Source organism: Microtus oregoni, unplaced genomic scaffold (genome assembly GCF_018167655.1).
Source record: "Microtus oregoni isolate MIOR12 unplaced genomic scaffold, Mior012 000010F_ref0000083, whole genome shotgun sequence".
NCBI lineage: Eukaryota > Metazoa > Chordata > Mammalia > Rodentia > Cricetidae > Microtus > Microtus oregoni.
Window position 1 is genome coordinate 54,947,166 of NW_024543069.1, and position 27,038 is coordinate 54,974,203.

The 27,038-nt window shown below is 43.4% G+C and overlaps 1 protein-coding gene and 1 long non-coding RNA gene across 3 annotated transcripts in view; one reads left to right on the forward strand and one right to left on the reverse strand.

Annotated features, from left to right (window-relative positions):
- The window catches only part of Pard3b (par-3 family cell polarity regulator beta), a 1,021,419-nt gene that overhangs the window by 930,114 nt on the left and 64,267 nt on the right, over positions 1–27,038 (forward strand). For both annotated transcript variants that reach the window (XM_041659081.1, XM_041659082.1), the window contains exon 22: positions 26,771–26,850. In XM_041659081.1, coding sequence (XP_041515015.1) covers positions 26,771–26,850 — 80 coding nt within the window. The remainder of the gene's footprint in view (positions 1–26,770; positions 26,851–27,038) is intronic.
- LOC121452812 lies at positions 16,116–24,068 on the reverse strand. Its single transcript, XR_005974922.1, has 4 exons — positions 23,878–24,068; positions 18,612–18,682; positions 16,404–16,481; positions 16,116–16,232 (listed from the first exon to the last, which is right to left on the reverse strand). It is a non-coding gene; the product is annotated as an uncharacterized LOC121452812 (long non-coding RNA).

The window sequence follows — 27,038 nt, forward strand, 5'->3', positions numbered from 1 at the left end:
ACTCGTCACCCCCTCCCTGTCAGTACTTCTCCACAACTTCCTGTATGTACCAGGAAGTAAAACACATATAAGTCTGACCCACTTCCAGGTCACAACTAACTCAAGAGTTTGTGCACATTTGAATCCTCTGCTTTACCTAGCCACGTGCTGAGTGTTTTGCTACTGTTCACAAAGTTGATTCTTGATGGCCCAAATGGGTAAACTGAGGCATGCTCTTCCGACATTCGCCCAAGGGAAGGTATATATTACTGTAGTTCTGTGTTCACCTCCAATTTCCTCTATGTCAGAAAAGATACAAACTCAAGCCCACAAATTAGCAAACGGAGAAAAGCATCTGCTACATCAGCGCTAATGTTTCCGCGCTAATTTGGCTGCTATCTTTGACAGCAGTCCAAGCCACTACCTGACTTGCCAGCAATTACACCTATTGGGTGATCACCTCTTTAGGGTATTTTTCTAGAATAAGTCAATTGGTGTTCGTGGAGTTTGAAATAATAGACTTGTGTATGATGGCATGACCTCTCTTGACAGTTAAAAAAAATTAACTTCCAACATATTTGAATGCAAATGTTATCTCTGTAAGTGGATGACCTGAAAAGAAAGTGTTTCCATAGTAACCCCAGGAAACACATAACTACTTATCATAACTTCTGCTGCAAGAGAGCCAGGCACAGACTAGGGATCTGCTTTGATGTCTGCTATGGGGAGAAAGATAGCTGACAGCCTTGTGTGAGCAAATGGATAGGAAAAATCTACTTTATTTGTAGTTAATTTAGAAAATAAACTTTCGTAATGAACTGCTAAAATACACACTTGAAACAACCAGATAATGTGTCAGGGTATTTTTTTAATGTACTTGTCTGGTGTGACAATAGAGGCATCAGGCTGAGGACGAATTCTAATACCAGGTCTTCCCAACTTCTTCTTCGCTTCATTTTACCATGGTCTGGATTCCCCAAGAATCTCTAGGCCTTCCATCACGCCTACATTTCCTTTTTTCCGCCTCTTTTTTTTTCTAATCTCAGAAAACGTTTTGTGAAAACTGACCTTCAGGAAGTAGGACTCTATCACAGAAAAAGGAACATATTGATTATACTTCACTCTCTACTGACACGGCTGTTTGAGTTGGCGGCTTTTGGATGTGCCATTAGCTGGGAATGAGTTTGACATCCACAAACCACTGTACGGTCATTTCCCTCTTTCTTACAAATGTAACATCTAGTTAAATAAAAGCTGTCTACCCAGGTTTTCTCTCTCTCTCTCTCTCTCTCTCTCACTCTCTCTCTCTCTCTCTCTCTGTTTATTAGAATAGGGAACAGATGCATATAGATTTGAGGCGTATTTTTTTTTGAAGCACCATTTTCAAGTCAGCTAACTGGCAGGCCCTTGCCCATGGGCTCTGGGGTGGACTTAGAGCAGAAGCTCTGGCTACAGTTACCCATCTGGCACCCATCTGGTAGCGCACATGAAAGATAACACCAGATCACAGAGAAACTCCACCAACTGCCAACTTGGTGTAGGCAAGCAAAGAAAGGTGCAACCCACCCGCGCTGAGAAGAGTAAAAACGTTGTCCGAGGAGCAGGCATATTTCCGCCACCATGAGCTGTAGAAGAAAGTCACGCCAGAGCATATGGGCAGGAAACGCTGTACATCCAACCCTACAGCTGCAGCTCAGTACAGACTCACACTGAAGCCGCTGGTAGAGTCTGGAGAAGTGGCTTATCTTCACATGCAAGAGACCTGGCCTTTGCTACCCAGGACTCTCTAAGAGAAGGCCAGCATCATGAGAACAGCGATTTAATTCTGGTGTAATGCCGCCTTCCAGGGACCTCGTCACTTGTAGTAATAATAAGGACTGTGAGAGGCTGTTAAATGATTTAGGGACTTATTGGCTACTTACTTTCTGATTTGATTCCCCCTTCCCCGTTCTGCCTGTTCCTTCCCTGGTGCAGTGTGTTCTGGTTCGTGCAGTGGCTGAGTTCAGAATCTATTACTCTAACGACCAGAGATTCGCCTTCTTCAGGGCACTTGACAGAGACTCTTCAGAGAGGGGCGACACATCTCCGGCCTGTGGATAATGAGTAGGATAAGAGTCAAGCTGGATCCCTTCCTTTCATAATCACCTACCACGTGATTAAAACAAACGAAACAAAAACTTCTTCCTGGATTGGATGTATAGAGACATTGCTAGCAAGAGTAATTCAAGATGAACCGAGGAAGGAAAAGCTGAATCCAGAGAGACACAGCACCTGGATTATCGTTGCTGTCAAGTAGTTAAGTCATGCTGGATCACGGGATGCTAAAGGACATGGTTGTGACTTGAGACATAAGAGTGCAATGACCGTATGCAGACTATGGCCTTTGCAAAATGTGTGGAAGAGCTGACCTGACTAGCAGATCTGTCTGCTCCTGGAGGAGCTAAGCGTGTCCACTCTGCTGAAGATGATGCTGGAAACTCACTCTCTTGCCTCCTTCCAACTCATAGGAGATACTCAAGATCTTTGACGATAATTTATACTAATTAGTCTTTCCACTTAAATTAAGAGGGAAACTGAAAAGGTGGCCATTGCTGGTCTGCTCCTCATTAGAGCCGATTAAGAGTTAGGAGAACAGAAACACACCATGGGATTAGAGATAAGCCAAGCCACCCAGGGAGACAAACAGGAAGCCAGAAAACATCTCACCGAGCTGGACAAAGGAAATTGATAGCCTTTACGCTCAAAGGCCCGAAGGTCTAAACAACTCTAAGCAGACCTTAGATCCAGCTGAACCCTGAGCAGCTTGAAGCACCTTGTCACCAAGCCGTCGCCTGATGTATCCTCCTAGGCGTCTTTATATGTTGCCTATGGCATTGCATTTATTAAGAAATATTTCTGCTCTCTAAATTTAATTCATTAGTTTCCCTCCATGGATAAAAGCAATAGCATTACTGATGAGAGTAAAATAAATGCTAAGGCAATCAGGCTTGGTAAATTCCGGTCTCGCTCGTTGTCACGGAGGCTGCTGTACTCCTGCGTTCAGACAGGGCAGTGGGACCCAGGAGAGACACTAGGGATGAAATGTCCTAGCGCTCCTCCTGGAGCCCTGCTGCTTCTATCATTTTATCCTTTCCCGAAGGGAAGCGGGGGGGGGGGGGGGGGGGGGGGGGGGATTAGGGAACGTTTAATTGCCTTATAAACTGATTGACAAATCGGTGCTCTGATGCATATGGATGACGCTCTGAGTGAAATGCCTCCGACGCCGCTAACCAGTTCATCAGGAGCGTGATTTGCACACCCTCTGCAGGGTTATTACAGAGAAGCGGAAGCAATGGGTTGATGATTATCTTTCCTTCTTTCTGGTTTTTTTCCCCCCGTTGAATGTTTTCCTCACCTCCAGGGAAATGCATTCGAGCAGCGTGAGCACCACTATTAATCAACACTTGTAGCAATAATCAGAGAGTGAAAAATGGTGGCCAGCATCTGCAAGGGCACGCGGAGCTGTGTCCCCAGCTTTCCTTTGTGATCATGCCTTGGCATTGGAACTCAGATAATTTCTACAAAATCAATGCTGGCACCTTCAGAGGTGCGAAGATTTATAAAGGCAGCGTTTATGTCTTCATCCAGTAAGAAAGAAAGAGAAATTGTCTCTGGTCATGATGAGTAATACGTTAGAGCCTTTAAAAATACACTTGCCATCTTCCTGTTTCTTTGTGTTATGTCTCCCAGGCTGTGGGATGCTCCGCCCACACGTACACACATTGAAACTTGGGCGTCATAAAGGGCAAATGATAGGAGTCCCTGGTTCTCGTTTTCCCCAGAACATTCACCTGGAGGGAGTATGAAAAATAATCAAGAATTCAAAACCATGTCATTCCCAGGATCCTTGAGAGGCACCCGATGCTATTGCCAACACAGGGGAAAACGTGGCTACAAGTCATTGCAGTGCCCAAATGCTGTTGCTGGCTACACACAGAGAATGATGGTCTACATATAACAGATAATACTGTGATCGTGATGAAGTTATATAGAAGCAATGCTATTTGAAGATGAAGCTGGCCGTTCACTGCACAAAGCTCCACACTAGCTCCCACCACCCCGTGATCCCAAGTGTTGACACATTTAAAATCTCACCGAAACTTTGTGGCTGGGAATGGATCTGCTGGTGCCTGTAGAACGCCACGGAGGGGTTAGACCAAATCTTAAAGGATGGCAGGCCAGGAGCCGTGACACCAGCCCCCTTCTCCGAGGATCACTCCTGTCATTAAAATCAATGCAACTTAATTAAAGCAAATTATACATAGATACATCTATAAATAAGATATTAAAGTGTGCTGCTGAATATGATAATTGCTGCGTATTTAGCAATCAGTGTGTGTGTTCTGCTTCTGCCAGGAGGGATTCCTTTCAGCAGAATCAATGGAGCTTTATTAAAAACCATCCAAATTAGAGAGAGAAATGATGAGTGTTCTAATAACAGAAAATCACTGTTTCAACTTCCATTTCTAAGAAAAGGAAGGAAAATAAGTCCAGCCCACTTTTTTCATTCAAGGAAAATATTAGACACATTCTCTTTAAGATGTGGATGTTTTGAATTTATAAATTTTAATTTTTGCATTTTCTTCTCCCAAAGGAAAGTAGAGGGGAAATAATGTTCATAAATAAAACAAGTCAACTCCAGGCCTGGTGTGCAGGATGCCCCAGTCCTGCTAGACTCCCTGTTCCTTCAGAGACAGAAGACAGACTCGAAACAGAAGCTTGAAATGGGCTGTTTAACTCTTCGAACGACCCAATATTTTTGGTAGATGAAAAATTTTATGAATTAATTCAAAAATAAATATAAAAATAAAAGTTAGTTTGTTCTCGCTATTTCCTACTTCTCTGAACCTCGTAATTCTGTCCTTTTTTTTTTTTTTGAATGAGAATTGTGTAGCCCAGCTGGCCTTGGTCTCACAATGTAGCTGAAGTTGATCTTGAACTCATGATCCTCTTGTCTCTACCTCTCAAGTGTTATGATTACAGGTATGTGCCATAACTCTGGCTCACCTAGCCACTTCCTGTCATAAATGAGAATTAAGTATGTTTTTAAAAATGATACCTTTTTTCCACAGGCTAATTGGAAAACATAAAAGAAAAAAGAAAATTATTTCTTTGATCAGTTCAAAACTCAAACAGAAAATGTAAGGTTTAATTTGCCTTTTGTGACCAGAATTATTCTCAAATAAACAGAAATAAATGCTAAACTGAGAGCAAAGATAAGGATTTCAGTGTAGAATACGCTAAGAGATGGGAAATGAAACAGATCCAGCCTCACCTGGTGAAGTCTATGAAGGCTTATATTGGATCACTATATTTATTGTCTTTCTCTGGAAGGAGAAGAAAGAAAAATGGGATGGCAAAAGAACGGAGTACGTGGAGCCACCATGTTTAGAAGAGCAATTTGGGACTGTTTACTTAAAAGTTAGCCTCTTGCGTGTCTTCTGGCGTCATCTGGAATGATGGGGAGAGCAAACAAAGCCCCAGCCCTGTAGAGTTCATCTCTGCGAGCAGAGGGAGACAGTAAGCAACTCCAGAGGAAATACTGGGCCATGAAACCTGAAGCTAGACGAAGCTAGTTTTGAGGCTAGCGCACAAACTAGGCAAGGAGCGTTGCTTTGGTCAGGGAAGCAAATGACATGAGCAAAACATTCCTGGAGAAAGTAGATCCCCAGTATGAAAGAAGCAAGAGAGAAATGCTTGGCAAGCTGGGGGACCACTCAGAGGAAGAACACCAGAGGCAGAACTGAGTGGAAGCTGTGTGGAGCACTCAGGGTAAAAAGAAAGGGAGAAACAAGGAATGGAACAAGAAGAGGCGGCCTGAGTATTCCCACCCACAGTTCTTACCTCTGCTTTTCTAAGTTACATTTACAGTATGGGCTAGTTAAGCTCTGAAAAATAACCTCAAACCCAGTTGACACTATTTATAGCCCTATTCTGTCTAAGGTCATACTTTGGATAGACAACGTTTTTCAGGGCTTACAATTGTGTCTCATGAGCTCCCCAGTCTACAGCTGGCATACCCAGGTAGTAAAGAATACCTCCATGCATAGCTTTTGGCTCCATGTCTACCATATAGATGCATTGTCCCATAATTAAATATGCTCCTCTCCCTTCTGATGTTACCATGGCAACACAATGTACTATCCACCTATAAATAAATAAGTCATCTTTTACTTTACAGCATATTCCATCCTTATATAACTGTCCTCAAAGTTGACTCCAGCTAGCAGAAAGCAAAATAGATCAAAGTCAGTCCTCAATTCCATATCTGGGTATCCTATACTGGCCCAAAGGAGATGTCTTGGCATATTTCAGAACTATGTTAGATGCTTGTAATTTTGTTCTTGGATACACAAAGCTGCGTGACTAGTATTGCTTATTGTGATGTATGGGTTATTCTGGTCAAACTACACATAGGGATAGAACCATTATTTGTTGTAGGAGCTGCGGGTTTCATTCCGCCACCCAGCTCCCGCCACCAGCTAGCTTTACCCGAAATAACAACACACAAACTTTATTCTTTTAAACACTGCTTGGCCCATTAACTCTAGCCCTTACAGGCTAATTCTCATATCCCTATCAACCCATCTCTAATAATCTGTGTAGCATCAGTCTTACTGGAAAAGATTCAGCATGTCTGACCTGGCAGCTTGGTTCATGGAGTCTGGCCGGGAGAGGGGAGCATGGCCTCTGAGCTCACTTCCTCTTCCTCCCAGCATTCTATTCTGTTTACTCCGCCTACCTAATTTTCTACCTATCAGGGCCAAGCAGTTTCTTTATTTTTTAACCAATGACCTTCCTCCATCAGTTATTGGGATATTTATGTGTAGCATAACAAGAGATGTTTGCCTCTAAAATATCAGAATATTAATGCAATGATGAAGGGAAACACGCCAGATGATGGGGAACGCACAAGATGAAGTAATCCCACACTAACTCTGAATAGGGTATAATAAGGGTTTATTTATTTATTTATTTAAGGGGGACTCACAGATCATAACAGGGAACAGGAGAAGAATCCAGCATCCAGATGTGAGAGTGGGGAGCATGAGCGAGCCCCCACAGGAGAACCTGCATCTTTTTGGTACCCAAGGCCACGCCCAACCTGGTCCAGCCTGTCAAAGGCCATTGGCTAACAGAGGGTTCCTATCACAATGAGTCTCTTTAAATCACATGAATTAAGTGGAACTGGGTAATTGAGGACAGCATCAAGGAAGAAGATTTTTTTCAGGGCCTTGGCCATTTCCTTTATGGCTCTAAAGTCTTTGCTATTCTGATGTGAATCTTTAGGCAGTACCCAAGCTCTCCTATTTTTAATAGTGTCTAGTTTCAATGACTCCTAGAAATATTTAGAAGTACTTGCAAGTGTTGGGTCTTGTTGGGGTATGAGTGGGGTCTTCACAAAAGCACGTTTCCTGGTGCTTTGTCCTCTCTGGTTATAAACTTGCCACCGGTGCTGTATTTTATCACCCATAGGCTGGGATGGAGAAATAGTTAGCAAGAGTCCAATACAGACGTAGCAACAAGTCGAATAAACCCAGGAATGGGTATCAAGCCCTTCGGTAGCTCACGCTCTTTGTGTGGATTTTTCTCAGTTTGATTTCCATAAATTACCTGGCCAATGAGTTCTTTAAGATGTAGACTGGACAGGTATTTGAACTCTTGCCAAGTAGGAATGTGAAGGGTAGGCGAGGGGTTACCAGTCATTAGTTGAACTGTGTACCAGTGAAAGCATGGCATGCTAACTGGAATGTTGAGTTTCTCAAAACTGATTTCTTTGCCTTTCAAAGGATGTGCCTGTCTGTTCCCAAGAATGGAGTGAGGGAGCTTATGTTCTTTCCATCACTGCCTTTTCTGGCTCTTCCTCACTGGAGTTTCAGTGCCCTCTGAGTTATGGTGTGTTTCGTCCCTGTTCCCAAGGAAAGATGACTCAACTCACTCTTTGTTTGGATGGGTTGCTCCCAGTGGAAGGCTCTCAAATTGAGAATGATGTTTCCCCTATGAACATTATAAGTTTAAGTCATTGGTCTTCATCTGGCCAGTAATTCACTTGTGGGCTGCTGGTACAATTTATGCAGTTTTGCTGCCTGCAAAGTAAGAATAAGCTTCCCATGGTCCCCGGGGAAGATGTTCTGAGAGATGCATCTTTGGTCTATATAGAGCCAATTGATAGTCAGGTGATGTAGCTTACTCTATTTTCTTCCAAGTAACTTGGATTAAAATGGTGATATTTTCCATACCGAAGTCCAATTACAATGATTGAAGATTTTTAGTAATTGGGCCCTTTGGATTTTAATTTCTCTCAGGTCAGTGCCCATAAGCAAAATCTTCAGTAAGATGGACGTCGGGGCGTCAAGCAGAAGTAAATCTGATTTATAGGTGGACATGGCATTGCATCTGTCACAAATACATTATGAATGAGCATGATACATTTTCTAACATATAAATCAACTTCCCCTGGGAAATTATCCCTCATCCTAATGGATCACGCCATAAAAAGTTCTTTGCAATATCCATCCTAAATTTTTGCTTTTCTTAATTTCATTATATTACTGAGATCCCTGCATGTTCTTTGGCCAACATCTGAAGGTGTTAGTGGCACTAGGCTGATAATTGTAAATTGCTTCAAAATTCTCCATTTGAGCCCACCAAACCAGAGCAAAGTGGTGCTAGAGAGTCCATAGAGACAACTTGCTACTCAATATCCACACTATTCTGGTACACAAGGAATAGACCTTCAAGTAGGTAGATGAAAAGCCGTCTCCAGATGTGTGAGAAATGTTCTAAATGGTGCACGGGCACATCAGTTGTTTACTGCCAAGCTGGAGTCTCACTTCTTTGCTTACAGGTAACAGTTTCAAGTGCTGGATTCTTTCCTTTCTTTCTCTGCCTTGTCTGCCTGACATTTGCTCCATCATGCTTCCTCCCCTTTGTAGGCTCTATCCTCATTTTTCTACAAGAATACATCTGAACAGGCATGTCCTTGAACACAGATGCTAAGACACTTTCTGACTCGGAAACACAATGGCAGGCTGTCTACCCCTCTGCATGGCTTAATCTAGAATTTACCCTTATGTCAAAAACCCACTGGTGAGTTTTTCACATTCGATATGCAATTCGATTGCTATTCAGGTGCAGGAATATAAGCATGCAGCCGATGTCTGTGGGTGAAGGTGGACGCACTCCCATGGGTTCAGAACTGCCTGCTGTCATCCTCTCCCCTGAGCATGAGCACCGTACACACACTCACTGTATTTACCTGGAAACCTAAAGAGTTCCATAATGCTGTCACGCAGTGCCTACTTTGCATTAATTCTCTTAAATGCATAAATCATATTAAGCATGGTCTCCTGACTTCATCTTTGGAGTGAATATTCCCACTTGAGTTGGAGCATTGTGCCCAGATGCCATCAACCTCTCAAGGTAGATTAACTAAATTAATTCAAGTCTGTTTTCTGAGGGCGGTTGAGCATTATGTGTTTCTCTGCTTGCCTAAGTCGCATCATATCTTTAAGATTACTTTTTTCAGTATCCACTTTAGTCTTTATATATTGAGCATGTAACGTGTGCCAGAAAAGAAGCGTTGCAAGTAGATGGCCAGGCATAGAGGCCTGGGAGCGGTGGTGCACACGTGTAATCCCCTCACTTGGAAAGGAGGAGCAGGGCCGCCACACATATGAAACGAGTGTAGTCTACACAGTGAGTTCCGGGCGAGCCAAAGCGACAGAGTGAGATGCTGTCTCAAACCTCCACCTCCAAAAGAAGCGCTACAATATAAATAAGATAGGATTGTTCATTCTACTTGTGATCCACTAAAGAAACATGGCCAAGAAAACCTTACTAAACCCCTGAGAAGTTCCTACAAAAGTAGCAATCCCAGCACTTCTTTCTCTCTGCCTCACATGCTAGCCTGGGGACAGTATCACTGGATGTCGTGGGGACAGAACTCTTCCTGAGGTGATACAGCACACACATCTACTCACCCCAGATAGGAAGCAAACAACAGACCAAAGTGCAGATACCTACAAAGTCCAACTGGGAGAACCAGTGAGTTTTATATACAGGAACGTGGGTGAGGGGTTACTTGCAGGAGCAGAAATGACTCAAAGACAGCTGCAGCACCAAGGTCCACCCCAACATGGGCTGGGGGATAGGAGCTGGGGCTGGGGGCTAGAGGCTGGGGCTAGTATCTGAGGCTGGAGCTGAAGCAGGAGCTGGGGTTGGGGCTGGAGCTAGGGTTTGGGCTAAAGACTGGAGCTGGGACGGGGGGATGGGCTATGTCTGGAGCTGGAGCTGAGGTTGGGCCTGGGACCTGGGGTTGGGCTAGCTGTAAGCATACTACACAGCATGCAGGAAGCTCAACATGTTGCAGAGTCTTCTTACCAGGTGACTCTGGTCTAAACCTCTTCCAGGCAGCAGGTCTGCTCTCAGAGTCTGCTTTGCAGCTCAGCTTCCTTCTGCCTGAGAAGAACTTTCAGCTTTTCGTTTCCTCTGGCAGGGAAGGGCCTAGTGAATCTGGTCAGTTTCAGGGACTAACTGAATCTAATTTGATATGTTTGCCTTCCTGCTTAAGGAGCTTCCTACAGGGTGGAATGTTTCACTCTTCCAGGATACTGTTACACAACACTGAAGAATCTTCTAGTAGATCTATGTCTTAGCTGGAGCTCATCAAAGATTTATGGAAATAAATCTAAGGGGCAGGGAAGAAATTGTCTTGAGTATTTTTCTTACCAGCGAAAAGGCCAGGTTGAATGACACTGTAGCAACAGAAAAGCTGCACTGAACACACAAGTAGACTATGTATGACATGTACCGTGTGGTCTACACGAGCACATGAGTAGACTGTGTATGACATGTACCGTGTGGTCAATATGAACACACACGTAGACTATGTATGATATGTACCATGTGGTCAATATGAACACACAAGTAGATTATGTATGGCATGTACTGTGTGGTCTACATGAACACACAAGTAGACTGTGTATGATATGTACCATGTGGTCTATGTGAACACACAAGTAGACTATGCATGATATGTACCATGTGGTCTACATGAACACACAAGTAGACTATGCATGATATGTACCGTGTGGTCTACATGAACACACAAGTAGACTATGCATGATATGTACCGTGTGGTCTACATGAACACACAAGTAGACTATGCATGATATGTACCGTGTGGTCTACATGAACACACAAGTAGACTATGTATGATATATACCATGTGGTCTACATGAACACACAAGTAGACTATGCATGATATGTACCGTGTGGTCTACATGAACACACAAGTAGACCATGCATGATATGTACCGTGTGGTCTACATGAACACACAAGTAGACTATGCATGATATGTACTATGTGGTCTACGTGCATCATACAGTTAATATCCACGACAGCCATCTGTGGATGAGAAAATCACTTTGCAGATGAGAAAAATGAAGCTTCAAAGTTAACATGAGTCTTAATCACATGGGCGATAAGTGGTTGAGGCAGGTTCATGCCTACTCTCCTAACCACCATCCACTCATGCCAAGACCTCCCACAGTTCCATGAGATACTTTCATGCATTTCTCAATTAGAATTAATTGGGTTGGGGCACACCTTAAGAATGGGGGTACTGTACAGCACTCTCTTCCTGACCTGCCCTGCTAAGCCCCCCTCTCTTCTAAGAACAAGCTACTCTTATGTTGAACTCTGAATGCCTCCCTCTCTCTTGATAGAGGTAAATATACCCATCAAGTCTGATTATACAGAGAATATTCTTTTATTACTGCAAAATTGTTGGTGATTGAGGTATCAGATTAGATATTATTTGTTCTCTATTTACATAGCAAAGAGACTAAAAGACTGTGGTCTTTTTAAAACAGGACAGATACTTTGAAAATCAGTATTAATCCCACAGAGAACGTAGTTGTGTGAACAACCCTGTCAAACCTATGGTCAGACGCCATGAGTATAAACACTCAAAAGACAGTCCTGAGCTATGGCCTCTCCTCAGTGCCTGCCAGACTCCTCAGAGAGTGGCAGCTTACACCACACATGATCAATCTTATCTGTTTATCAGGAGCTGTAAAGACACACAAACACCATTTTTATATCATTTCTACACATTTTAAGGAGCTGGTCCTCAAACTTTACTAAGATCGCTAACAGAGTTCCCCCATCCAAAGCATTTCCCACTCCCCAGGCTACTGTGCAGGGCAAGAGCTTCCTGCCCAAGTGACACCATCACCCTCCGCCAGGTAGACCACACAAAGCCATCAAGTACGAGTGGATTTGACGCAGGTGAAGTTCTTCAAAGCCATCCTAGGCAAAGAAGAATGAGGCTTTGATGTTTCCTTTCAACTGCACCCAAGGTGACTCCGGAAGAGAGCAGAAAATGACATGCAGCGGCTGTCCCCTTACTTCTAACTCCTTCATTACAGTCTCTGTGTTCAGGTGGAGGAAAGTCCTGGGTTTCCTGGAGATTTTACTAAAAGTGACCTGTGTGTTACAGCTGCCGTTTCCATGCCTGTCCTACCTGCCGCCACACCCTATGCTCCACAATACCCCACCCACCTTGCGGGGCTGCTCCACTAGCGTTCAGTATTCATCTCTTGGCACAGGGGAGAAACCTGAACTGACATTAGTGGTTATTGTTCTTATCTGTTTGCATAATTGCTTATGCTGAGCCAATTTCTTGATTTTTGTAACAGCAGAATTTTAAAAATACTGTGAGTTCTCAGGTCTGAGGTTCCGATTTGCAGGTGGCCCCTCACTTCTTCTTGCGTCTGAGGTTCCGATTTGCAGCTGGCCCCTCACTTCCTCTTGCGTCTGAGGTTCTGATTTGCAGCTGGCCCCTCACTTCCTCTTGCAGACCGCTTCAAATGTTGTGAGATGAGCCTGTTTCACAGGATGGAGCTTCTGTCTGCACCTGTTCATCCTTTGTTTGCCACGTTAAAGAGTATTTTGTTTTACCATTTTTGTAGTTAAATTGTCTAAAGGACATATATATATATATATATATATATATATATATATATATATCCTTTTGGAATAAACTCATTGGGGTTCATGCTAATCAGATCAGAACACGGAGGTTTGATTGTCACAATCACAGCCAACACAATGAGCCTTCAGGACAGTCTGAGGGACCGCAAACAGTGACAAAGCAACGCAAGCTGGGACTGCAGTGATATTTCCAACCGTCCTCCCTTCACCCACTGTCATTATTTTGATTAAAAGGTGTCTAGAAGCCACTGTGGTTTTGCAAGATGCAAAAATTATTGCAGAAACTTCCTCTATTAATGGAAATTATTAGAGGATGGAAATGGTGCTTGAGCAGCAAGAATGGCATTAATTATGCGAAAAGCAGCCGTGGTCTGGCAGTTGGCAAGCATGCACTGCTCTTCAGCGATCTTCCATGGGTCTCCGTGTAGCCAGCATTAGCAATCTAAAAGCTTTTTATTTTGGCAAAGTTTTCATAGCACTTGGACTTCCAGCATCTAGATAAAAGATAATTTGGAAGGAAATTATGTTGGTGAAATTGAAGAATTCAGTAATGAGTTCTGTGTAGATGAATCGATGCCCAATTAAATGATTATATCAAATCTAACTTTAAATGTTGACTTAAAATAATCACATTTTAAAGACTTTGAAACCAAGATGATGTCTGCAACCAATCAGAAGAACAAAGTCCATATTTCCTAGCCTGGTACAAGAACAGCTTTCTGATGGACTGAAGAATTTGATTAAGGGAGAGAAATTTAGGGCCGGAATTACCTGTGCACTCAGAGCTGGGTTAGACCGCTGTAGCAGGGTCCATAATTCCAATTCTCTTCTGCAACTTCTGCCTTTTTCTCAGGAGGTTTTTGTTTTTCCTTTCCTGGTCTCCACCTCTCTCTCTGGGCTTTCTTCTCTGTGTATCAGTATTTAATGATCTAACAACCAGCTCCTGTGGTTTCTGTTTTCTTTAGCCACTAATGTTCCATTGTTTTTGTGCCTTCATATATGTATGGCCAATGGTGACCACTGCTGTTTCTCTGTTCATTCACCCATCCAGCTCTTAATGAGCCTCTAAATGTTTATGGCATGAAGCTGATCTGGGCAAAAGCTACCAACACTAAAGAAATGGCAGGAAGTACATACCCAGCATCCAGGAAATGTAATGGGATAAAATTATTGAGCATGCAAGACAGAGTTGCAAAGAGAGTGGAAATGTTCTGTACTGGTTAACATTTTTTTAACAATAGAGTTGGTGTGTGTGTGTGTGTGTGTGTATTTTGCTTTGTTTAGTTTAGTGTTGTTTTTCTAGGTAGAGTTTAACATAAGAACATCTATTTTCTGAATGCCTTCTGGTTAATTCTTCCTTCCACTTCATCCTATCTTCATTCATTTTCTAGTGCTTGAACTCTTTGGATAGAGGTCAATCACAAAATAACTTGATTACTATAAATTTAGTGGAAAATGCCTGTCGGAGTCTAGCATTAGAGGTCAGATGGATCCAACTTTAGTGATTAGATAGATTCTTTCTGAGGCAGCCACTCGGAGCCATGGTATCATGCCCAGTGTATTCAGGAATTCATCCATTGGAAAAACCTGCCCTACGGTATAAATTATTTGGATCTTATAGGAATCTTTGTCACTTATATCAATGACATAATTAAGGTTCCTGGTAGTTTTAATTAGTCCTCCAGAGCCAAGTTGATTTCTGGGTAAGAATATTTGCAGTTTGTTGCTGGTTACTTTTGAATGGATATTAAAAAATGAGACTGTTTAAACAAAACATGACATGGAACAGGGCTCACGACAGTAAAGCTCTCTTCAAAACATGTTGTTATAACTGGAGGGGGTGGCTCAGTGGGGAAAGAGCTTGCCACACAAGCAAAGGACCTGAATTCAAATCCCCAGAACACAATGGAAGCCAGTGCAGTAGCCATGTCTGTACTGCTGGTAGCACTCCAGTGGGAGTGTGAGAGGCAGAAGTGGGATTCGTGCAAGCTTGCAGGACAGCTAGCATGGTATATGCCAACAAAGAAGAACAGAAAGGCACTGTCTGAAAACAAGCTGGGGGGCAAGAACTGAAATTAGGTTGTCCTCTGATTTCCCCCCCCCCACACACACACACTCGTATGTGCATACACAAAACCACATACATCGTGTGCACATCACATCCAATGATAAAAGAAAAACATATTGTTAATATCTTTTCTACTACTTAACTAACTAGTTGTTAAAGAATCTCTTCATCCACTCTGTTAACTTCCTCTGAGGTCATGCTTGGCATTTCTCTTTGATTAACTCAGTAAGTAACAGCTCTTTAAAAAGTGGTATTGTGGGCCCCGAAAATACAACGGCACAAAAATGAGGCTCCCTCCCAGCGTATGTGAAGCTTCCAGGATGAGGCTTTGAATTAATAGACCAGTAATCACCTATAATAATCTAAAGATTTCTTTAAAATATAGGCTATTTCATAAAACATAGCATCTTAATAGAAATTGCTGTATTAAACAAAAAAACCAAACATGTGCATATATTATCGCCTGCAGCTATGTAAAAGGAGTATGACTAGACCACTGTTTGCGGCTGCGGCTGTGAAGATCGTGATAAATCAGGTGCCTGTAGAAAGCCACAACTCACAGCCCCTTCCCATTGCTGCCTGCAAAAGATCACCGAGAAGGATCAAGTCTCTGCTCTTAGTCCTTTATTTGGGAAAAGGAATTTTTTTTTTAAGTATGCTACTCCCTGTGTAAAATATGAGACAGTGGAAAAATGCTGGCTTTGGAAGCAGACACACGTCAGTTCAGAGCCTGGCCCCGCCACTGTCTGAGCCGAGGCAGGTCTCGTAAGTCAGTCTTCACTCTCCGCTCTTCATGTATGAAAAGGCGGAGGTGGAAATGCCAACACTGTAACTCACCGCGGAGACTGTAGATGTCCCAAAGGCCCTTCCTGTAGGGGGAAGTGACTAGATCTTGTCCCCAGACAAAACAGAAAACATCGACATTAAGAAGAAGGAGCTGAAATTTTCAAGCTTACGTGCTTTGTCTTCACCAACAAAACATATATGAACTATGCCAGAAGGTTTGACGAATGACACGCTTCATCAACTGAAGGGAGTAGTGGAGACCCAGGATAAATGTGGATGACTGATGTCACTTAATATTTGGACATATTTTGAGGGTCAACTTCACTTCTTTTTGGATGAGTGAGAGGCCCTCACAGAATGCTGGAAAAGGAAGCAGTGAGAACCAGGACACAATTAGAAACAAAGTTAGGAAATACATGCTGCACAGTAGTATGTACCCAGGCTGATCCAACTCCACAAACCCCTACTGTGCCCCTGGAGGATACAGTACAGGTGGATACCAGGTTTCTTTGGAAATGCTTTTCTTCGTACCTTCCCCCCTCCATCTTCTCATCAGACGTTTGTCTTCTCTAGTATGACTTGATGTCTCAGCCAAGTGTTTCAATATCTCTATTTGTAAGCAGACAGATGGGGGAAAGGAAATGAGAAATAACGCATGACTTTTTAATTAAAGACACAGAGCCAGAATTGGCTCTTAAAGCTTTTGTCAAGGTACATATATGGGTGCATACGCGCGCGCACACACACACACACACACACACACACACACACACACACACACATACACTCACACATACACAGGCATGCCCACATGCATCACAGAGATGAAGTCAAATTTGTAAAATTGTATCCACAATCGTCGTTTCTATGGTAACTGTATCTTATGCCCAGACACAAACAGAGCTGGCAGGAGATGTCTGGTTTTATTTTCTGCAAAGACAATCCTAACAGAGATAGTTCAGGTTATGGTACCATGACCCAGGGAACATACAGCTAGTATGTGGTTAGTGCTAGTGTAAGGTTTCACGCTTATATCTGAATGAATAGTTCATGGCTTCCTAATACAGAACAGATTCCAGCTTATGTGGCTATCTTGTCACTCAGCTATAAAATCATAATTACCTATATACAATTACTGTGTTAATGAGGTGTGCGTGGGCAAGGTATATGCAACAGAACTTTTACTAATTTATACAAGCTAGAAGAGACTTCAAGAATTTCTGTTTTAACTTGTGATGGTTGTAAGGAAAGAAAATGTGGGCATGGAATGGTTAAAAGGCTTACTCCAGCGTTATTTTTAAAATAGATTATTTGCTGTATTTTCTAACTAGCAGATGTTCTGTGCTAGTCTATAAGCTGAGTACCCGGTTATTTAACAAAATTACTGAAATCAAATTAGAGAAAACAAACACTTCAGAAATAATGGTTTGAACGAGTGTGTGTTCCTCTCTGGAGTGTGTAGCCTAGGCATAACACACTCCCATTACCAAGGAGAAACTACTAAACACCCTATTTTGGTTACTTGGTTTTGTTCCGGGTGTTGCACTTCAGGTCGCCTCGGAATGTGTTACATTTTAGCAAAGTGGCATTAAGCTAGAGGTGTTCAAAGCCAAGTTTGTAACTTTTCCCAAGTTTTCACATGACGATTCCTGTAAACACCTTACAACTAGCTGTAACTATGCAAGAGTCATCGAATTAAAAGAAGTGTGCAGCACTGCTCGCTGTTTGCCATGATAGCGGCTCGAAAGGCACGTTCCCTTAAATAACTACGGAATTTCCGAAGTTCGCATCTTCATCGTAGGATGTGTCTGGCAGTGGGAAACTCAGTTTTTGTAATGGATCTAAGTAAGACATCTTTGTAAATGAGGATGTTATATATAGGTGACTAAGCTACATTACAACTGTACTTGGCCTTTCCATCACCGCGGCTTTTAAATTCTTTTGAGAAAATTGGCTTATGAAGCATCAATTACAATGCTGACAAAAATGTGTCCTAACCTACAGAGGCTGGGATGCATTTTAATCTTCAAATAATTTCCACTTCTCATCATCAGACATTTGCAGAAAATCCTATGTGGTTATTCCTTTGTTTTTAATAAATTACTTAAAATGTTAGTGGGGGTGTTCTATTTCCTCTTACACTAATCTGCAAATGGGGAGACAGAAAGATCCAATGGCCTCTTTAGGATATTGCTTCATGAAATTGCTGATTCTGGTAATGCTGAGCCAGAAATACATATGAACTGGAGGAACCGGGCAGAATGTAAGCAGCAAGTGCCTCGCATTGCAGAGCAGAGACTAATAGCTTTTTTAAACAAGGCTCTTAATGCTCCAGCCAGCAGCAGACATTGAGTGCATGAAACTGGGCGAACTCCAGCGGACTAAAAGCCTCCTGATTCTGTCTTCCTCCCAAGCCCTGTCTTGGGCTTGTCCTAGGCGCTGCTAATCCCGCTAGAGAGCTACAGCACGTGGCTCTCCATGTTTTGAGAAAGCTGTCAGATGCCTCACTTCCTGGGCAGGGTCAGTCAAAGAAAGATACATTCGCCAAAGATACATTCGCCAGCATCCAGGCGTGAGCTCTAACATTGCACTGTTGTGTTTGAGTTTCTGTTATGGCTTAAATCAGGATTGTTTTTATCAGGTTTATATTTAGCTCATTATATTAAAAACAAAACACCACTACATGATCTCAAGTAAGATAAAGTGCTTAAAAAAATTAATTGGATCAAAGCCACTGACCTGCTTTTTGTGTGTGTGATGAGGGAAGTTTCCTTATAAGGAGTTCTTCAAGCAGGAATACTTCTGAGTTTCTGTAAGCAAAGAGCAGACCGAGAAATGAGTTTATAAATGCCCGTGCCTGCTTTCTGTCCCCTCACTCCTTCCTCAAGTGGCCTCACTTCCTGAGGACTTAGGAATGTCTTAACTTGGCGTCTCTTTGGCAATCCTCTCGCTATCATTTCCTACTCCCCACTTACAACTATTTCCAAAAGTATTTGTGCCCAGCACACTAATCTATGTCACTACCATTTCTAATCATGATATTAAAAACAGATCAAATTACAGGAGTAGATTAGACAAGTTATGATTTATCTATATAATGCAGTATTATATAGCCATTAAAATTCAGATTTCTGAGATATATTCAATAGCACATAAAAAGGTCAATAATAAAGACAGGAAAAAATTTTACATAGCAATAAGTTGATGTCTATATTTAGAAACACTAACAGAGGCCATCTTTTGGTGATTTTCCTGTAATAATAAATTAGGGAGAAAAAAGTTAAATCTATTTTTTTAAATAATGAAATACAAATTTATTCTCATCATTTCCATTAACCAACCACATCTTAGAGTGGACTTCTCAGTATTCAGGGTGTTACTCTGCTTGGGAAATGGTAATGAATGCATTTGTACTTGAGAGTATTAATCCTATTTTGTGGGGGTGACAGGATAACACAGCACAACCAGAAGTTGGTGGTTTGTTGGGAAACTCCAGGAATTATCAACGAGTCTGGATTCTATCCCCTGTAAACCCACCCTCCGCTCTCAACAGAGCCCGTGACCGTCTCATTGCCAAGGCCAACATGGATCTTCTTAGACACTCTACTGGTCACTGTCTAAGTGCAAGAACAATGTCCACTCTAGTTAAGCAGGAATAGATTTTGCATCATAGTAACAATCTTGCAAGCACCATACGGAACATTAAAGAACAAGTTCCTGAGTGTACTTTCAGGGGTGACTTCCTAAGCCCCAAGCCAGTGCAGAGCACCCAGAGAGAGCTGCTGCTTCCATAAGAACCTTTAGGTTCTAGAGAGTCACCTGTGTCTGGAGCCACCACGATTAGGAATCTGCTCTCACCAGGCCCACTTCTGTTTTTGTCAGCTCCAAAGCCAGATATTAAAAAGTACAGCCTCTCCAGAAACGAGCTGTGTCTGCTGAAAGAGCCTGAGGAAAATCAAGCATACCTTCAGGCGTTCTTGCCAGAATACTCAGCGAGGGGCAACCACTGTTTTTATTGCATTCTTCAGATGCTATGCCCTAAGTTAAATCCCTGGCTGCAAGGAAATTCTAAGAAAGGGTGTGTGTGTGTGTGTGTGTGTGTGTGTGTGGTGTTATTTTTTGCTTTTTTATCTTTCTGGGCTCTTCGTTAACGGTAGCACTCCGTGAGAAAGGAGGATTGATCACCACCAGACCATGGATAGCCCATTCCCGGTCTCACTGAAGCGGCTAACAGCATTGTTCCTTGGCCTTATTTTGGAATTTTATTTGGTTTGAGACAATCTCATACTGTAGCCCAAATTAATGGGACATTCATTATATAGTCCAGATTGGCCTCAAATTCGGGGCAATCCTTCTGCCTCTGCCTCCAGTGCGTTTTCTGACTACTCTTGACACCGCCGGCTTCACCCTTCTTCATAGAGTTCTTATCTCTTGATTGGTCTCAGGGAAGTTGGTGGGTGGATTTGGCCTGGTGTATATGTGCATGTGTGTGTGTTCACATGCAGTTGTCTCTCTGTGTGCAGAGGCCAAAGACCAGCAATTAGGTGTCTTCCTCAATAGCTCTCCATTCTATTTTTAAAACAGAGTGTCTTACTGAACCTGGTGCTCAGCAGTGGACTAGACTGGCTGTCTAACAAGATCCAGGAATCCTCCTGTTTCTCTTTCCTTTGTGCCTGGATTATAGGCACACACTGCTTGCTGGGCTATTTATATAAATGATTCCAGTTCTCGTAGTTGCAATGCAAGTATTTTACCAATTGAGTTGTCTACCCCCGCCCCCTTTATCTTTTGGTTCTATAATATCACTCTCTACTGATTCCCTTCTGGAACAGCTACTTTTTAGATCCTTCTGGTTCAGCTACATTTGCTCGCCCCCTAATGAAGGTTTCCAAGAATGTTATTGACAGTCTTTTCTTACTGCACATCTTTCTCTGCTCTGTGGCATGGGTATTCTTTCCTAAGACGTCAAACCTGAGATACTAGGTACTTCTCATTTCTACATCTTTAGTTCAGGCATCTCTTCTAAGTCGCAACTGTCAATTAGGCCTTTCCCTTAAATGTCTCAAGTGTCCCAGTTCCCTACTCCCTAGAACTTCCCTGTTATTCTTTTATCATATTAAGTGAAAGTTACCAAACCGTCATATGCTAAAGCTAAAGACTTGGGCATTATTCTGGACAGATCCTTCCCTTTGATCTGTCCACCTTCTTAACATCCTTATGTCCCTTACTGAATCTGTTGGAAAGTCCCCTAGTTTAGACCCTGCTCACCTGTGGTTCAGATGGCCACCGGGAACCTCCTCACTATAATGTGAGGAGTCGTGGGAACCGTCGAGCTTCCTGGAAATAACACGGGAGAATATCACAGTGACCTAAGTGGTCACATCTTAGAAATAACACCAGAAGCACAGCCCAGTGAAGGGCATAATCAGTAAGCTGGACTCTGTTAAAATTAAACATCTCTGATCTGGCAAAGACGCTAGTGAGGCCATGGAAAGATAAGCCACTGACAGGGGAGGGTGCTTGCCAGAGACACATCCAATAAATGACTGCCAGCCAAGATCTGCAAGCACATGACCAAAACTAGCAATACAGAATGAACAACTTAAAATCACCCGAAGATGTTAACTGACATCACCCAAAAAATACACAAGTGGCGACCGAGTATGTAACATCATAAGTCATGGGAAATATGCAAGTTAAAATGAGATACCAGGCATAGCTGTCAGGATGGCCAAAGACTGGAACACAGCACCACCGTACACTACAGCAGAAGTACGGGACAGGAGCTCTACTTTGGGGAGCTGAAGGGAGACCGTGATAGCACAGCCATGTCAGAAGGCAGTTTGGAACTTTCTTGCAAAACTAAACATAGTCTTAACCATATGATCCAGCAATTGCCCTCCTCAGTATTTACCAAAAGGTGTTGAAACCTACGTCCATACAAAAAACCCGCACGCAAATATTTACAGAAGCTTTGTTCGTAATTGGCAAAACTTGGAAGCAACCAAGAAGCCTTTCCATAGATGAAGGGATAAACAGTGGTACACTCAGAAAGAAGGAGATTATTCAGTGCTAGAAGAAAATATGCTATCAAGTCACAACAACAAGGGGAGTTGGGGGGGGACTTGGAAAAAAACTTAAAATGCAGATTACCAAGTAAAATAAATCAATCTGAAAAGACCACACTATGTATGATTCCAACTTTTGACATTCTGCAAGTTAAAACCATGAAGGCAAAAATTTACATATTCCCAATGACATATGATTTCAATTTACAGATTCCCAATGACATATGATGTCACATACTTGTTGTCAGGAGAGATAGATGAACAGGCAGAGAACACAGAGGATCTAGGGCCACTGAAACTATTCTGTGTGACTGTGGTTGCAGGTACATGTCATTTGACTATCAAACCCACACTATGTATACCTAACATAAACCTAACATAAACCATGCAGTTAGGGTGGCCATAATAGTCCCCGCTGTGGATGGGGGTGCTGATAATGGGAGAAGTTAATCATGTGTATGAGCAGAGGTTTAGGGAAAATCTTCGAAATATCCTATTTGATATAAACCCAAAGCCTTGCTGGGGAGAGAGGCTGGGCAGGTAACTCAGCGGGTACCAGGTGGGAAGACTGGAGTTTGGATCCTCAGCCTCTAGGAACATGTCAAGCAGGGAGAGCAGCCCACACCTAACCTCAGCACTCTGTGGCGGACACGGGGATTCCCAAAGCAAGCTGCCTAGCTAGACTAACTGAATTGGTTCGCTCTGTGATCAGGCGAGAGACCTGTGTCAATTATAAGGTGAAGAACAGTCAAGGACGACACCCACTGTCAACCTCTGTTGCCAATGCATACATCTACATGTGCATCTGTACACGCATGTGCATCCACCTGCATATCCACAAGTACCTGGACTCGTATGTGCACACATGTGCACCTAATGCATATGCACATGCACATGTACTCACCTGTACACACATGTGCACCTAATGCATATGCACATGTACTCACCTGTACACACACGTGCACCTAATGCATATGCACATGTACTCACCTGTACACACACGTGCACCTAATGCATATGCACATGCACATGTACTCACCTGTACACACACGTGCACCTAATGCATATGCACATGCACATGTACCCACCTGTACACACATGTGTACCTAATGCATATGCACATGCACATGTACTCACCTGTACACACATGTGCACCTAATGCATATGCACATGTACTCACCTGTACACACATGTGCACCTAATGCATATGCACATGCACATGTACTCACCTGTACACACATGTGCACCTAATGCATATGCACATGTACTTACCTGTACACACATGTGTACCTAATGCATATGCACATGTACTCACCTGTACACACATGTGCACCTAATGCATATGCACATGTACTCACCTGTACACACATATGCACCTAGATGCATATCCACAAGTACCTGGACTCATATGCACACACATGTGTACCCACCTGCATATGCATACACCACACACACACACAGCATCACAGAAGCCAGGGAGGTGACTCAGTAAGCAAAGTGCTTGCAAGAGAGTTCAAATTAACTCCCAGAACCCTTGTAAGAATCCAGGTATGGCACACACTCCCCCGGGAAACAATGAGACAGAGGCGGAGGAAGCTCTGATGATCACTTGCCAGCTAGCCTGGAGTTTACTTGGCAAGATCCAGACCTTTAAGAGACCCCATTTTTAAAGGGGGGGCAGGGTGTTATGCACACAGCACCAACCCCTGCAGTGCACCACCAGCAGCAGGGAGAGCAGACCCAGTTCTGTTGGTGGTAAGAAGCACACTTTTACAATGCTCTGTTTCTGCCTTACCCAAATCATGCCAACCCTAAAACCAGTGCTGCTGCATGCCTATTCTCTCTATTTAGGGTGCCTCCTGTTGCTCTTGTTCATTCTTCTCCCCCAGAAAAGCTCCTCATTCATATTCAGCTGTGGAGGAGCCATCACCACTCACCCGAGGCTGTCTTCAGTTCCCCAGACTTCCACTCGAGCATGATGTCATCAAGGCATAATTGTTTGCAGGTCCTGCCTCCTCGAGAACAAGGGCTGCGTTTCTTCAGCACTTGGAACCCACGGCCTCCTGTATATTAGGATACAGAGGTGCTGGGTGATTGCTTACTGCGTGACTGTTTCTGCACGGACTGTTTCCGCACGGTGCTGCAGTGTTAGTACAGAGGCGGCGCTCAGAGAGATACCCAATCGGTGAGGAACAGAATGAACAACCTTTGATGTGCAAACGTCCTGCCTGTCTTTTGAAATCAGGCCCAAGGTCTGCCTCTTTCATGAGGCTTTTCCTAATACCTTCAGTTTCCATCTGGGCTCCAAATGGTAGCATCCTGGACGGGATGTACGATTCTCCATCACACATTTTCACTGCATCCCAACGAGACGGAAAGCGCCTTGAGGATAAGGGCTGTGCTACATGTTCTGGAGTCTAGAATGCTTGAGAGATAGCTCCCCAGAACAACAACAGGAAAGGGGTAGCACCCCAAGTCACCACAGTATGGACTGCTACCCTCATGAGGCCAGCCCAACTCTGGATGACTGTGCTAACTGAAAATTGCAGCTTTATTTGTGAATGTCTTGAGCCATGCGAGGATTCATAAGCATGGTGATTTCCCAACATCCACCATTAATATTCATCAATACTATGTTAACATGAATTCTTCCTAAGAAAACCTAAAAATTAAACATGCCGGTTCTGGGTAGTAGTGTAGACCTATAATCCAAGCACTCGGAAGGTTCATGAGTTCAAAGACATCCTGGGCTGCAGAGTGAGACCCTACCTCAAAGAGTACAGCAAACCCTGTAGCCAGAAGTGGCTGGGTATCATAGTCCTACCCTTCACTTCTTTTTCTCTGCTGTTTACACCTCTGTACCCTGTCTGTCGCCGTCCCTGTCCCTGATCTGTCAGGAAGCTCAGTAATGCTGAACATTCAGTCTCATTTTCTCAGGACTTTAGAGGGTTATCTAAGAAAGAGGAGGAAACCAGTTGGTGGTGGTGCGTGCCTTTAATCCCAGCACTCAGGAGGCAGGGGCAGGCCAGGCTCTGAGTTTGAGGCCAGCCTGGTCTACATAGTGAGTTCCAAGGCAACACAAAAACCTTGTCTACAGAAACCAAAACTAAAACCACAAAAAAAAAAAAAAAAAGAGTTGGGAGGGGTCATGTTATAGGGGACACAAAGGGAGCGGGAGGCGGAAATGGACCTGGTTATGAATGTACATATGAAAATCTTAAAGAAAGATAGCTTAACCACTTCCGATCCATGCATTGCTGAAATAGTTTCTCAGGACAGGTGCTAAAAGCCTTCATGCGATGATTAGATCCCAGAAGTAGCTTATTCTCCCTGGCAATGCACATCCGCTCAGAAGCATCTCTCCCCACAGAACCCACAGGCAGCCCTTGCGCGGATACACACATCCTACCCTTTAAAATGCTAAGGCAGAGATGAGCAGAAAACTAAGACTCCCGGCAAGAAGGAAATTATTTCAGCTGCTGAGTATGACTTAGAAGTGTCTACCAATTTTGACACTGTTGTTTCCTGGTTTCTAGCAAACTCTCCTCCTCTCTACTCAATTATACTACAAGTTTTCAGTTGACCCTTCCCAAGCCTTTGAACAAAGGCCACCCTAGCATATAAAAGCAAGCACATGAATGGCCCACAACGGGGTGTGTGTGTGTGTGTGTGTGTGTGTGTGTGTGTGCGCACGCTCACATGGGTAAGCCACCAGCCACCAGGCAAGTGTTTTTCCCATGCCTGTGTCTGTCCATCCACTGACGGGTATGATGGACACAGAAGGCTGAGGTAGAAGGTCTTTGTGTTCAGCAATCCAATACACTCTCAGAACCTACTGGATCTAGTCACGTCAGGACCTCAAAGGCCGAGAGAAACACAGGAAGGGGCAAATCGACAGGACCAGTGTTATGGAAAAACAATTCATAGTTTCCAAGCGGTTGTTCATAAGGGACAGAATGAGATGAAGGTCAGGGTTCAGAGAAGGCTTTATAGCCACTGTGCAGCAAGCATTCAGTTAACATTAATTCCTGTTAGTGAAGAAAGGCTCCCATTGCTTTTAAAACTCACAGCCAAGGGTGCATCAAGATGACACATGAGAAAAGGCTCTAGACAGCAAGCCTTATAACCTGAGTTCATTCCCCAGAATCCAGGGGCAGAAGGAGAGCATGAACTCCTGCAATTTGTCCCTGACCCTTCTGCGTGCAGCAGGACACATGCAGACACACACGAACACATGCACACAGGATAATTGTTTTGTGTTTCTAAAGTTTAAACAGAACCAAGAGGGGGGAGCCTCTGACAAGACGATGTGATTAAACAGGGTATGACCCCTGAGATGCGATCCTGGGTTCGGAAAGAACATTAAATAAAAATATAAATAACCTGCGAACTTTAGTTAACAGTGGCACACCAATACTGATTCATTAATTGTAAGACATGTCCCTTCCGAAAATAAGAGCACCTTAGGCACAGGGTAGCCAACTCACTATGCCATTGGTTCAGTTTCTTTAGAATTCTAAATCTCCCCTAAAAAACTAACGTCAGTTTGGCAAAGGAGAGAAAACACCTATAGAATATTCCTGGCCGTGGAAGTGGGAAGGAGCTGACTTGGCAGTGGCCCTTTTAGGGAGAAGTGACTGTTGTCAAGCACAACGCCTGTAGCTTGGTCACCGCTGCCGCCCGTAGCAATGCCGAGTGCTTGCTCGCTTTCCCCAGGTTGGAGTTTTGGCAGGCTGCAGCAGCATTTGCACTGATTATAATCTTGAGATGCATTGTCAGTAACCGGGGTGTATAATGGATCCTCAGCTCTAATTACTCCTCTCTCCACAGGTGCCTGGAAAGGGTCCAGATGGAAGCACACACAACCTCCGCTTTGAAGGGATGGAGAGGCAGTATGCGTCCTTACCCAGGTAGGGTGGAGAGGGGTCTCCCATCCCCAGCTCATCCACAAATGAAGTCTTTAGAGATGTCTGTGTGAACTAGAAATCTGGCTTTGAGATGGGGAATATGTTAGAGTTTTGCCGTAGTGCCGTCTGCTGCGGCCCCGTTGCCATCGTCACAACTGTGCTAATAATTGGAACACTTGGGGGTTCTTTTT